At 42.5% G+C, this 13112-nt stretch overlaps 2 protein-coding genes across 4 annotated transcripts; one reads left to right on the top strand and one right to left on the bottom strand.

Moving 5' to 3' along the window:
* The first annotated feature begins 14 nt into the window (after positions 1-14).
* On the top strand, positions 15-862 carry LOC114548414 (protein IWS1 homolog). Of its 3 annotated transcripts, none has more exons than XM_028568364.1 (2): positions 15-611; positions 699-862. In XM_028568364.1, exons 1-2 carry the CDS (start codon positions 234-236, stop codon positions 777-779), a joined length of 459 nt encoding a protein of 152 aa, XP_028424165.1. In that variant the 5' UTR covers positions 15-233; the 3' UTR covers positions 780-862. The 3 variants fall into 3 exon arrangements, with proteins under 3 accessions (XP_028424165.1, XP_028424167.1, XP_028424166.1); XM_028568366.1 differs by having other exon boundaries at positions 224-398; positions 501-862; XM_028568365.1 differs by having other exon boundaries at positions 224-548; positions 636-862.
* Positions 863-4782: 3920 nt separating this feature from the next.
* Positions 4783-7988, bottom strand: LOC114548145 (D(5)-like dopamine receptor). Its single transcript, XM_028567903.1, has 2 exons — positions 7335-7988; positions 4783-6432 (listed from the first exon to the last, which is right to left on the bottom strand). The coding sequence occupies exons 1-2, from the start codon at positions 7781-7783 to the stop codon at positions 5505-5507; spliced, it is 1377 nt and encodes a 458-aa protein (XP_028423704.1). The 5' UTR covers positions 7784-7988; the 3' UTR covers positions 4783-5504.
* Positions 7989-13112: the final 5124 nt, after the last annotated feature.

Below are 13112 nucleotides of genomic sequence, written 5' to 3'. Positions count from 1 at the left end.
CGGGACTCAACCAGGAGGACAGCCCACCTATGGACAAGGCGGGACTCAACCAGGAGGACAGCCCACCTATGGACAAGGCGGGACTCAACCAGGTGGGCAGCCCACCTATGGACAAGGTGGGACTCAACCAGGAGGACAAGGCGGGACTCAACCAGGAGGACAGCCCTCCTATGGACAAGGCGGGACTCAACCAGGAGGACAAGGCGGGACTCAACTAGGAGGACAGCCCACCTATGGACAAGGTGGGACTCAACCAGGAGGACAGCCCACCTATGGACAAGGCGGGACTCAACCAGGAGGACAAGGCGGGACTCAACCAGGAGGACAGCCCACCTATGGACAAGGCGGGACTCAATCAGGAGGACAGCCCACCTATGGACAAGGCGGGACTCAACCAGGAGGACAGCCCACCTATGGACAAGGCGGGACTCAACCAGGAGGACAAGGCGGGACTCAACCAGGAGGACAGCCCACCTATGGACAAGTCGGGACTCAACCAGGAGGACAAGGCGGGACTCAACCAGGAGGACAGCCCACCTATGGACAAGGCGGAACTCAACCAGGAGGACAAGGCGGGACTCAACCAGGAGGACAGCCCACCTATGGACAAGGCGGGACTCAACCAGGAGGACAAGGCGGGACTCAACCAGGAGGACAAGGCGGGACTCAACCAGGAGGACAGCCCACATATGGACAAGGCGGGACTCAACCAGGAGGACAAGGCGGGACTCAACCAGGAGGACAGCCCACCTATGGACCAGGCGGGACTCAACCGGTGACTGTGCCTGGAGGAGGACAGGCCACCTATGTCCTAGGCTGGACTCGACCACAGATGCCAGTATGGCAAGTCAAGTTGTAATCAGGTAAAAATCTGAACTGAAGTTTAAGCTGTCGTACTGTATAACTAAACAATAGCTCAGGGGGCCTTGGTGGCAATCAATTATAAAAACAAGATAAAATACTAATAAAAAGACACAAACAAAGGCATTGTACTCATATGACACACAATAAGATTTTTTTTATTCATTTTTTAGTGTGTAATAGTTAGGGATGCACCAAATCCAGGATTTGGCCTCGGATTTGGCTGAATATTGATTTTTTTTGCCGTGGGTTCTGTTTCTGCAGAACCTTAGAATTTCTTCCCACTGAACCGAACCGTACGCTTGCACTCAGCACTGTGTTGTTTGCCAAAAGAAGGCCATTCAAGTCCAGCTACATGTTCAATTTGCAATGCTGATTTGTCTTGTGGTGGCAAGGACCCTAAACTATACACAACATGGCCACTGTTACAACATTTGGTATGAAACATCTGAAAGAATACGAGTTGTGCATGAAGGAATCTCCAGACAGCAGCCAGAATGCAGCAACTTCAATTCAATTTTATTTATAGTGTCAAATCATACCAGGAATTATCTCAGGACATTATACAGATAGAGTAGGTGTAGACCACACTCTATAATTTACTAGATTCCCCCAAGAGCATGCACGTAAGTGCGACAGTGGCGAGGAAAAACTCCCGTTTAGGAAGAAACCTCAGACAGAACCAGGCTCTTGGTAGGCGGTGTCTGAAGGTGCCGGTTGGGGGTGTGATGAACTATGGCAATAATAGTCACACTAAAGATAATGACTAGAAGTAGTAGTTGTAATAGTTCATGGTATCGTAGAGCATAGTAGGACGTAACAGGGCGTGGCAGGGCATTGCCGGACATAGCAAGTCGAAGCCGGGCATTGCAGAGCGTAGCAGGGTGTAATAGGGCACGGCAGGGCGTAGAGCAGGACCACGGCAACAGCTGCCACCATGATGTAGGTGCCATCATCATCCAAGGAAACATGCTGGGCAGAAAAAGAACATAAGGACTCCAGGGAATAAGCTCCCATAGCTAGGTTGGTAACAAGCATTTCTGGGACATGGATACACACAGATGGAAAGAGAGAGGAGAGAGAAGCTCAGTGTATCAAACGAGGTACCCCGGTAGTCTAGAACTATAACTGCATAACTAAGAGCTGCAGGGAAGGGGAGATAGGGAGGCTGTGCTCCGTGATTGTGGCTACACACCCACCCCCGCCGGTATAGGCGAACGCTGCAACTCCTCATACCCTAAATATAGTAAGCTTTCTATGAGGAGAAGCAGGGATAGGGAGGGAGGTGCATCATGACTGTGGCTACACACGCTCCCCGCCGGTCTAGGCGAATGCTGCAACTCCTCATACCCTAACTATAGGCTTTATCGAAGAGGAGAAGAGGATTTAAGTTTACTCTTAAAAGTGGTGATGGTGTCTGCCCCCTGAACCCAGATTGGGAGCTGGTACCACAGGAGAGGAGCCTGATAGCTGAAGGCTCTGGCTCCCATTCTACTTTTAGAGACTCTAGGAACCACAAGTAACTCTGCATTCTGGGAGCGCAGTGCTCTAGTGGGACAATAAGGTATTAGGAGCTCTTCTAGATATGAAGGTGCTTGACCATTTAGAGCTTTGTAGGTCAGGAGAAGGATTTTAAATTCAATCCTGGATTTTACAGGAAGCCAATGCAGAGAAGCTAATACATGAGAAATATGATCTCTTTTCTTAGTTTTTGTCAGAACACGCGCTGCAGCATTCTGGATCAGCTGGAGAGTCTTAAGGGTTTTATTTGAGCAACCTGATAATAGGGAATTACAATAGTCCAGCCTGGAAGGAACGACTAGTTTTTCAGCATAGTTTTGAGACCGGATGTTCCTAATTTCGGCAATGTTACGAAGATGAAAAAAGGCTGTTCTTGAGGTTTGTTTTAAGTGGGCGTTAAAGGATATATCCTGATCAAAAATAACTCTTTCTGATTTCTGACCGTAGTGCCGGAGGCCAGGGCATGTCATCCAGAGTAATTATATCTTTGGATAATGAGGTTCAGAGGTGTTTAGGGCCCAGCACAATAACTTCAGTTTTGTTTGAGTTTAACATCCTGACTGAAAGTCTTCAAATAAACTATTGCTATGTAGAAAATCACATAACTGATTAGCGACTACCTTCTCAAGGATCTTGGAGAGAAAGGGAAGGTTAGATATAGGTCTATAGTTGGCTAAGACCTCAGGATCAAGGGTGGGTTTTTTCAACTTCAGGTACTGCAAAGAAAGGACAGTCACAGCTAAAAACTTGTGTTAACCAGACGACCATTAGCTTTGCTAGCCCTACACCGAATGAAAAATACACTGCTGTGGACGTTGTTTACTTAATTAATGTGTTTACTCTGTAAATGGACTGAGGATTGGAGGAGGATTCGGTATTCGGATTCGGATTCGGCAAAATCTTAACCAGTGGATTCGGATCTGGATTTGGTGCATCTCTAGTTATAGCGCTTTCATAACCGTAGTCCTTAGTCCTTAGCAGCTACAGGTTGTATTTGTGTTTGTGAATGTTAAAAAACCTCTTAAAGTGAAATTTTCATGCCATGGGACCTTTAAATCTACACAGTCTTATAAAGATGGTTTACCGCTTAAAAAAGTAGGTTGAACTCGGAAGAACGTAACATGCGTTCCATTCCCTTAAAATTAACCACTCACATACTTTAAAGGGGCAGAACACTAAACCAAAGTACACAAATACACGTATGGCAAGTAGAAGCCTTAATAATCATGTTACACCTGAAAGACCTCAAATGGAAGTCGCCCAGGAGGCATCCTTATCACTGTCCACAAGGTAAAACGGTAAAAAAATATTTTAAATATAGCATTCACTTAAAGGGATACCAGCTGATTTTTAAACCGGCTCTGTTCATGGCGCAGTTTGCAGCTATCCGTTTCTGGGTTTTTTCATGCAGTTATTGTAACTGTTATGAACCAATCTCTAGCTACCTGTTATAAAATATTTTATCATCACTAACCTCCTTTTCCTTGTTTTGCAGGTGAACTTGGTGACTTCAGCTTCCTGGAACTGTTTACACGTTTAAAAAGTATTAATAAAAAATCTGACCATGAGAACTTGTGCTTTGTCATTTACCATTGTCTTGTGACCTACACCTATTTGGGTTTTAAATTCAATCTGGTGAACAGATACAAATCACATGTTAATACCAGGTGTGAAAGGGGCCCTCGACCATTGTAAGGTTGCATCTATTCATTCAACTCTTAGTCTAACCATTTCAACACAAACACTCACTGTTAGACCTACACAACATAGGTCATTCAAACACTTGTCCGTCTCATCTCTTGTTCTTCAGCTTCGTGTTTAATTTGAGTCTCCATGAACAACCTCTCCAACAAAAACTGCTCACAATTACCCGAAGGACCAATTAGGCACTTAGACTAATGATGTAATTGTTATCAACTAATGTTTTCTTGTTCTTTTGCCGTTTTTTTACATATCAAAGGCCAGTTCAGGGAGTGGTGCAGGACCCGGGCATTCACATCAAAACAAACGTTCAAAATGTCACTCAACCACTGAATTAATTACTCAAACAACTGGATTTTACAGCCGCCGACAGTCACCCAGTTCAATCTGTGTGTTGTTACACACTGTACAATCATGTGCGACCGTCCGACACTGTGTGCAGGAGTTAGACTTTATTTCCTGCGAGAGAAATAGAGACCGGGTGCATTTAAGTCCCAGGAAAACAACTCTCCGCTCTCCATTGACTTGTATTGTGTGAAGTATTGTCAATTCCATCTGCTAGCAAATAACAGAAACATGTCTAAAAGCTGCTGTGTGCTGATATGAACTACCAACAATGTAAAGAACCCAGAACTTAAGTTTTTATTCACGCAAATATTATTGAAACATCTCTCTCCATATCAACAGGAATATATTTGATTTTTGACAGAAACTCAACTTTTATAAGTTTTAAATAAGGTTCTAATATGCATCATGACATGAAAACAACACAAAATAGATTGTTTAGCAAATATAAAATGACCAACAACTCATGATTTATCTCTGTGGACAGAGTCCAGTCTGCTGTTTGAGAAAATATAGATAAGTTGGATCAGTGGTTTCCAACCTAGGGGTCAAGAACCAAAGAGAGGCCCCCAACATGAATCTAAAGGGTCCGAAGATGTTTTAGGTTTTACTGAATTTTCTCAGATTCTTAATTTTTTACTCATTGGTCCTCTGAAAATCCTTAAAATGAAACAGTCTGATGACTAAACATAATATTTGGTTATATCTGCACAAAAACACTTTCCTCCCTGGGATGATGTAGAAACTATGGCTGTAACTATTTATTTAATTAATTATTTTCTCGATTAATCAAATTATCGTATGATCTCTAAAATGTCAGAAAACTATGAAAAAATGTCCATGTCTTTACATGTCTTGTTTTGTATAGAACCCCACAATATTCAGTTTAAACACATATAAAACAAATAAAATGGGAAATCTCCACATTTAAGAGACTGAAAAACTTAAAAAATGGCTTAAAATATTAATAGATTATCAAAACAGTTGGCGATTATTTGTTGCAGCTCTAATGGAAACTGCACAGGGGGGCCTATGCATCATGCAGGAAATGTTGAGTTTTTATTGTTCAGGGTTGCTCACAGGTCCTGGATTTGACCCGGGATGTTATAACAGTCTGTGTGTCCGGAGGAGTTGAAGGGCAACATTTCTAAAGAAATCTCCGCCTCGCACTCATACTGCAGAATCGCAGGCAGCAGTAAGTTGCTGTGGTTGCGGGAATCGTCCGAAATGACAGAAACTCTGTCAATGTTCTGCCCCAGATCTCCATCTGTGTGAGGCAGCTGCAGGAGTCTCTGCACGCCGGCGCCCGGCATGGCGCAGGCTTCCTTCTGCATGGTGGTGTCGTGGTGATAAGACACCAGCTCGTTGCTGAAGTCCACGGCCTCCACCGTGGAGCTGGAGCAGTACTTGTTACAGCCCAGGATGGTGGAGAAGGCCTTCCTGAAGTCGGCGTTGAAGGCGTAAATGACGGGGTTCAGGGACGAGTTGGCCCAGCCGAACCACACGAAGATGCTGAACGTGGTGTCGCTGACGCACGGCGGCTTGCCGAGCGATTCCAGGTCGCAGAACGGCACCACGCAGTTCAGCACGAAAAACGGCAGCCAGCAGAACACAAACACTCCCATGATGATGGACAGAGTCTTTAAGACTTTCGTTTCTCTCTTAAAGGACGTTTTCAGCGAGCTTTCGTCGTGCGTCGACGCGCGGTGGCGATGGTTTTGCGCACGGGGCCCTGCCGCCCGCTCCAAAGACGAGATCCGTCTGATTTGGGTTTGCGCGATGCGGAAAATACGCGTGTACGTCCCCACCATTATCACCACGGGAATGTAGAAGCTTATGAGGGACGAGGAGATGGCGTAGGTCCGGTTCAGGCTAGCGTTGCAGTCGTCTGGGTTGTCCGTCGTGGAGTTGTCGGGGTTCGCGCGGTGCCAGTTGAGCTGCACCGGGATGAAGGAGATGAGGATGGAGAGAGTCCAGGCGACACAGATCATCAGAAAGGCGAACCTGAGAGTTATTAAACACATTTGACATCGATGAACTTCACATTAGGTACCTTTGTGTATCAATTCTGTAACAATTCACTTCCCGTTTCCTTTCACAAATTCATTTTAACTCAGATCCAACAAGTCCCTCCAAACCGTGCTCCGACCCCTGTTGTTTTATGTTATTGTAGGGCCTATAATTCTTCTTTTTCATTTCATCCATTAAAATAAAAGGTAACACTTTACTTGAAGGTACAGTACAGGCCAAAAGTTAGGACACACCTTCTCATTCAATGCGTTTCCTTTTTATTTTCATGACTATTTACATTGTAGATTCTCACTGAAGGCATCAAAACTATGAATGAACACATATGGAATTATGTACTTAACAAAAAAGTGTGAAATAACTGAAAACATGTCTTATATTTTAGATTCTTCAAAGTAGCCACCCTTTGCTTTTTTTGATAACTCTGCAAACCCTTGGTGTTCTCTCAATGAGCTTCATGAGGTAGTCACCTGAAATGGTTTTACCTTCACAGGTGTGCTTTGTCAGGGTTCATTAGTGGAATTATTTCCCTTTATTAAAAAAAGCAAAGGGTGGCTACTTTGAGGAATCTAAAATATAAGACATGTTTTCAGTTATTTCACACTTTTTTGTTAAGTACATAATTCCATATGTGTTCATTCATAGTTTTGATGCCTTCAGTGAGAATCTACAATGTAAATAGTCATGAAAATAAAAAGGAAACGCATTGAATGAGAAGGTGTGTCCAAACTTTTGGCCTGTACTGTACGTCTGACATATGTTGCCACCCCTCAAAAATTCCTGCTCCCCTCTCGCCACCCTATAAATATTTTTCTGCGTGGCTGTTATAACTCTTATTTTTCATTTCACTCATTAACATAAAACGACAATAGACAAACCTGCGCGTCATTTTGCGCTCGTACTTGAAGGGGCTGGAGATGGCCCAGTAGCGGTCCATGCTGATGATGCACAGGTTGAGGATAGACGCGGTGGAGCACATGATGTCGAAGGCCACCCACGTGTCGCAGAAGCGTCCGAAGAGCCAGACGCCCGCCACCTCGGACACCGCCCTCCAGGGCATCACGAGCACGGCCACGAACAGGTCGGACACCGCCAGAGAGATCACGAAGGAGTTGGTGACTTTGGAGCGCAGGTGGCGGAATTTAATCACCGCGGCGCACACCAGAGTGTTACCAAGAAGGGTGGAGACGATCAGGACGCACAGGACGCAGCCCGTGAGCGCCCGGAGGCCGCTGAGACCGCCGCCCGGCCCGGAGCTGTCCGATCCCGCTGTGACCACCACTACTGGCCGCTGGGGATCCCGGTTGTCCCTCTCATCACTCGCCATGGACGCTGAAGTTTTGATTCGCAGTTAAGGTTAACGTTAAAGGAAACATAACTTACATTTCTGCACACATAAACATGAGTGAATATTCCAGTTTGTGCACAGCTTCTCTGTCAAAACGTATATGTATTGGATAAGACATTAAGATATCAGGTTGGGAGATTAGACTTCCTTTTTTTAGGGCTGTGCAATTAATCAAAATATATATTGTGATTATGATTTCGGCTCCCAATGATCACAAAAACAGAATAATCGAGAAAAACAATTATTTAGCTCGTTGCGTTTTGCAGGTAAACTCTTATTTTCTCTTCAGTTCTGAATGAAAAAATAAAGTTTAAATAGGAAAAATATTAAGGCAAATTTCACAGTTTTACTGTTGATTTTTGTAACTTTTTACTGTTATTTTAATTAAATTACTCCAACATCTTTCCAGAAGTCAAAGAGTAATCGTGTTAAATTATCGTGATTTCATTAGTGACCAAAATAATCGTGATTATATTTTTTTCCAAAACCGAGCAGCCCTAACCTGAGCCCCCTAAAATGTTTATTTTCTGCTCTTTACTGACGCTGTGAAAAAGCTTTTTTACTATTTGTGGAAATGCATTCTGGGGTTTTTTTTGCACATAAACGGCTAACCTATACTTTTAGACTTTACGCTCCATGGACGCTGAAGTTTCGATAGTTTAGGTTAACGTTAAAGGAATTTCGGAGTGACTAATTCTCCCCTTTTTTTGCTTCTTTTACTGTCGCTGAGAAAGCGCGTTAGACATTTTAGGTAAAAAATAAGTACTTGTACATTTCTTTTCATGCCACTTTCTACTTCTACTCCGCTACTTTTCAGAGAGAAATATTGGACTTTTTACTCAGCTTTAGTTACTAGTTACTTTAGTTACTCCGCTACATTCATCTGTTCCAGCTTTAGTTACTAGTTACTTTAGTTACTCCGCTACATTCATCTGTTCCAGCTTTAGTTACTAGTTACTTTAGTTACTCAGCTACATTCATCTGTTCCAGCTTTAGTTACTAGTTACTTTAGTTACTCCGCTACATTCATCTGTTACAGCTTTAGTTACTAGTTACTTTAGTTACTCCGCTACATTCATCTGTTCCAGCTTTAGTTACTAGTTACTTTAGTTACTCCGCTACATTCATCTGTTCCAGCTTTAGTTACTAGTTACTTTAGTTACTCCACTACATTCATCTGTTCCAGCTTTAGTTACTAGTTACTTTAGTTACTAGTTACTTTACACGTTAAGATTCCTGCACACAGAACACATGTAGTTTATAAAATCTGATGTTTGATTCTAAAGTAAACTAGCCGACAATATAACGGCTACAAGTCCAGCTGAGATGATGAGACCATTAAACACACAGCTGGTTGGATCCTTTACTCTTTCTAATATGGTTTAATACTTTAATTACGTTCTCCTGATGATACTTACCCACTTTTACTGAAGTAACTTGTAACAGAGTATTTTTACAGTGTGGTATTAGTACTTCCACTGCAGTAAAGGATCTGAATACTTCTTCCAACGTTGATTAAGGTTAAAGGAAACATAAGAGAGAACGGGAATGGTTGTCAGGAACAAGTTTCTGAAATCATGTGTGATGTGTGTCTATGTAGATATCCTTCATGCAGGTCATTAGTGCTAATGTTTTAGCTGTTAGCTGTAAACGCAGCTAGTTCATGGCAACACCAGTCTGGGTTAGTTGTAACAAGAAATTGCGACAACCAAAGGGCGACGAAAAGGTGGCGAAAAAACAGCAAAAGACAACAAAAGGGCGATGAAAAGACAACAAAAAGGCGGCAAAAAAAGGCAACGAAAAGGGGGCGAAAAGACAACGAAGAGACTCCGAAAAGACAATAAGAGTCTAGGTTTTGTGTTGTTGCAAGAAATTTGAGCGGTTGTACTGTTTTAAGGTATTTTACAGCTACAGTTTCTTACTGTATTATGTGAATTTACAGTAATATACCGGCTGCGGTGTAATTCCCACCTTTTCCTTTATTTTCCCAAGATGCATTGGTACTAACAGTAAATACCTGTAGTCTGTAACATTCGCAGATGTAATAATATCATACCAGAATGCATTGCCATTTACAGCATGATCCTGTATAGCATTAAAACAGAAAGATACTGTGAGATTTTTAGCTGTAAATTTACATCAAAGGTTGACAGTATGTGTGTGTGTGTGTGTGTGTGTGTGTGTGTGTGTTTGGAAACGTAATCTTTATCTGGCAGCGCTGCTTGTAGTACTAATCCTACAGCGCTTTGTTGTTACGCTTCGTATAAGACTTCAACGTATCTGCCATCAACCCCAAATACAAACTATTTAAAGAAACATGGATCCTTGAATGTAAACGGCGGCATAATCACAATCCAGTTTAATTTTTCTAGAAACAATTTGGCTAGTGGGAAATCTGATTGGCTGGTAACTTTAAAAATCTACTATGTACCCTGTTAACAACATGTCCCGTCTCTGTCTCATAACGTCTGCATTACGTATCAAATTAATGTTATATTAAAGGTGCTCTACGCGTCACTTCTTGTTGACGTTCAAGTTCAAGCCCCCACCCCCAATTCCTTCTTGTCGGTTATTGGCTGGATCACTGTTTGTTATGTTTTGTGGGGCAGGTTGGCCCAGTTTGTTTTTTTACAGTGTATTCAGGGCTATTTTCATAAACGGACATTTCAACCTCTCCGTTTCCAAAAATAACATCGTGCACAGCTGTCAGTTTTCAGAAAAGTGTTTGTTTACACGTCCCAGTGTATATATAGATGCTGTCAAGAGCACGCCAGACCTGTAGGTGGCGGTGTAACGAGAAACCCAAGCCCACGTTAGTTAAAATTTGCACTAAAATTTGCGCAAAGATTATAGGACTACCTGTAGCGCACTCCTTTCAGGAGGCTCACAATAATAGTGTGCTTAGACTAGCCAGAAATATTTCAAATGAGTCTTTACACGTCTTGCACAGTGAATATCAGCTTCTGCCTTCAAACAGACGCTTTAGAGTTCATTCTTTTAATCGTATTAGACTTAAAAGTACTTCATACATCAATCTATCCTATTGCTAAACCGGCTACATTAAACCCAGTGCAATATTTATTTCAGGGATATACATCTCCAAGACTTCGTCTGTGTGTATGTTCATGTCATGTACTGTTGTTATATAGGTTTTCTCTGTTTCCTTATTTTGGAGTTCATGTCATTCGTAGTAATGTCTCATGAATGTCTGTTGGTGTTATTAATCCCATGTATGTTTGGATGTTTTTGGATGTATGTGTATGTCTTCATTTGGATGTATGTGTATGTCATTCACTGTTTGGATGTACTGTATGTGTTCGTCCTCATTTTTAAACGAGCTACCCGGGGATGTACAAAGAATTTCAGCCTTTGCCTGACAATAAAGTTGTATCGTATCGTAGAATCCAGAAAATAGCAGCAACAGCAACCAATCACTTCCTCTTTCTCTCTTTCTCGGCTGCCTAAACCTCCGTTTGTCTCAGTTTACGTGCAAACATGCAAACGAAGATCTCAAAAATCTCCACTCTGGCCGGAGTTTTTTAGAAAGACTCGTTTTCAGAGGAGAATTCTCCGTTTGCGTGTAAACGAAGTTCACAAACGAAGGGAAACGTCTCCGTTTTTCAAAATAACCATGGACGTGTGAACAGGGTATTTATTCAGCTTGTTGCTTCTGCTACGACAGCGTTCTTAAGGCCGTAATAGGAAAATAAATAGTGTTAAGGACCCGCAAGGGAGGGGTAATATTCAGAGGAAAAACTCAGAATTTGTAAGATTAAAGTCGGAAATTTACGGTAAAAAGATGGTAAATTTGGAATTGGAATTAACGTCTTCCCTGCAAATTTCCCACTTTGCAAAGTCATCCAGTGGTCCCTGATTGGACCCTTTGGCTGGCCAGTTCTGGCCCACGGGCCATATGTTTGACACCCCTGCCTTAGCCTACAGGCTGGTGATCAAAAATGTTCATTTTAAAGCCGTGGTTTGTGTTTTTTTTTATGTATTTCAGCCTTGGAAAAGAAAGACGGCCTCTCAGCACACACACACACACACACACACAAATATTAAGTCATTTAAGTGTTGAATAAGTTTCAATATCAAGTTTTTCTCATGATCCTAATTTCCCCCCAGAGTACGGTACAACTAACCCAGACTAATGGGTCAAATGTAAGATTTTACTCCTTGTGTTCGACACTAAACTGTGTGTTTTCCTTTTGGGTTGCAGAGATACCAGCCACACTGTTTAATAGCACACACATGTAATTAGTTTGTATCACATTTTGAACGCACTGGCATAAAAGAGCTCCAAGATACAGACAGAAATGTCCAAAATCAGGGGTGATTCTATGCGATCAGAGCTTTAGAGGTGCCTGGCCACCCTGGCACCCTTTTAACGTTATTCTACTGGGCTGACTTTGCATTAATACATATTTTTGGACCCTGATGGTAGGGGGGAACACTAAATTATATAACTAAAAAGATACCAACTCTGATTAATGCTGAGCCACAGGGGCCGTTACTACAAAGGTAAAGGTGGTATTACAAATTAAATCGGATATATATCTATGGAAAAGCATATCAATAACTTTTGAAAATTAGGTTAATTATGCGATTTTGACTCATGGCTGACAATAACTGTTTTCCAAAAAATGGCTCACAGTGTTTTTCTAAATCATCCCGGCATCTAGATTTTGGGTTTAGATTTCACGATGTTGTGATATTCTCAGAGCAGAACCCATTACTTTAAAATAGATTAACAAAGACTATTCGGCAAGTATTTTTCAGGGGGGCAGGGATCCAGTTTAGGGCTGCTTCAGCACAATTTAAGAAACGTAACTGTAAGAAACGTTACACCTGTCTGACACCCACTTTGACATTCGCGACAGTTTTTTATTCTATAAGTGAAAATGCAATCTGTTTTTCTGCACATCAAGACCACATTAGACAGGCTCTAGATCCTACTCCACTATACCTTCAGACTTGTCACATCAGGCTTTAACGTTAAGTTTCCCTCAAGTTTCCCCTTAACTCCCGAATCGGAAGATATAACTCCGTCCTTGCGCGCGTCCATGCATGTGCAGACATATCCGTCTCAAGTTCTCCTCAGGAAACTGTTGCTGCCATCCTCTTTTCAAGCATCACCTGCCTGCAGCCCGCCTCAGCTACAAACTCTCTGCTTCCAACACGCAAAAAAAGCACAAAAAATCCCGCTGTAGGTGCACAAAACAAACCGTCAGATCAGCCGGTTTGTCCGCTGAAAATGACTGCAGCTGCAGCGCCTCAACGCCACCTCTCCGGTACTTTAACACATGCA

Source organism: Perca flavescens, chromosome 21 (genome assembly GCF_004354835.1).
Source record: "Perca flavescens isolate YP-PL-M2 chromosome 21, PFLA_1.0, whole genome shotgun sequence".
NCBI lineage: Eukaryota > Metazoa > Chordata > Actinopteri > Perciformes > Percidae > Perca > Perca flavescens.
This window is presented reverse-complemented; position numbering and strand designations above follow the sequence as displayed.

What these genes read in the sequence shown, in the direction of transcription:
- LOC114548414 (XM_028568364.1), top strand. Translation starts at nt 234, where the DNA reads ATGGACAAGGTGGGACTCAACCAGGAGGACAGCCCACCTATGGACAAG. An exon ending in ACAGCCCACCTATGGACAAG is followed by an intron (nt 612 to 698) that starts GCGGGACTCAAC and finishes CATATGGACAAG; the next exon opens with GCGGGACTCAACCAGGAGGA.
- LOC114548145 (XM_028567903.1), bottom strand. Translation starts at nt 7,783, where the DNA reads ATGGCGAGTGATGAGAGGGACAACCGGGATCCCCAGCGGCCAGTAGTG. An exon ending in GAGCGCAAAATGACGCGCAG is followed by an intron (nt 6,433 to 7,334) that starts GTTTGTCTATTG and finishes AATAACTCTCAG; the next exon opens with GTTCGCCTTTCTGATGATCT.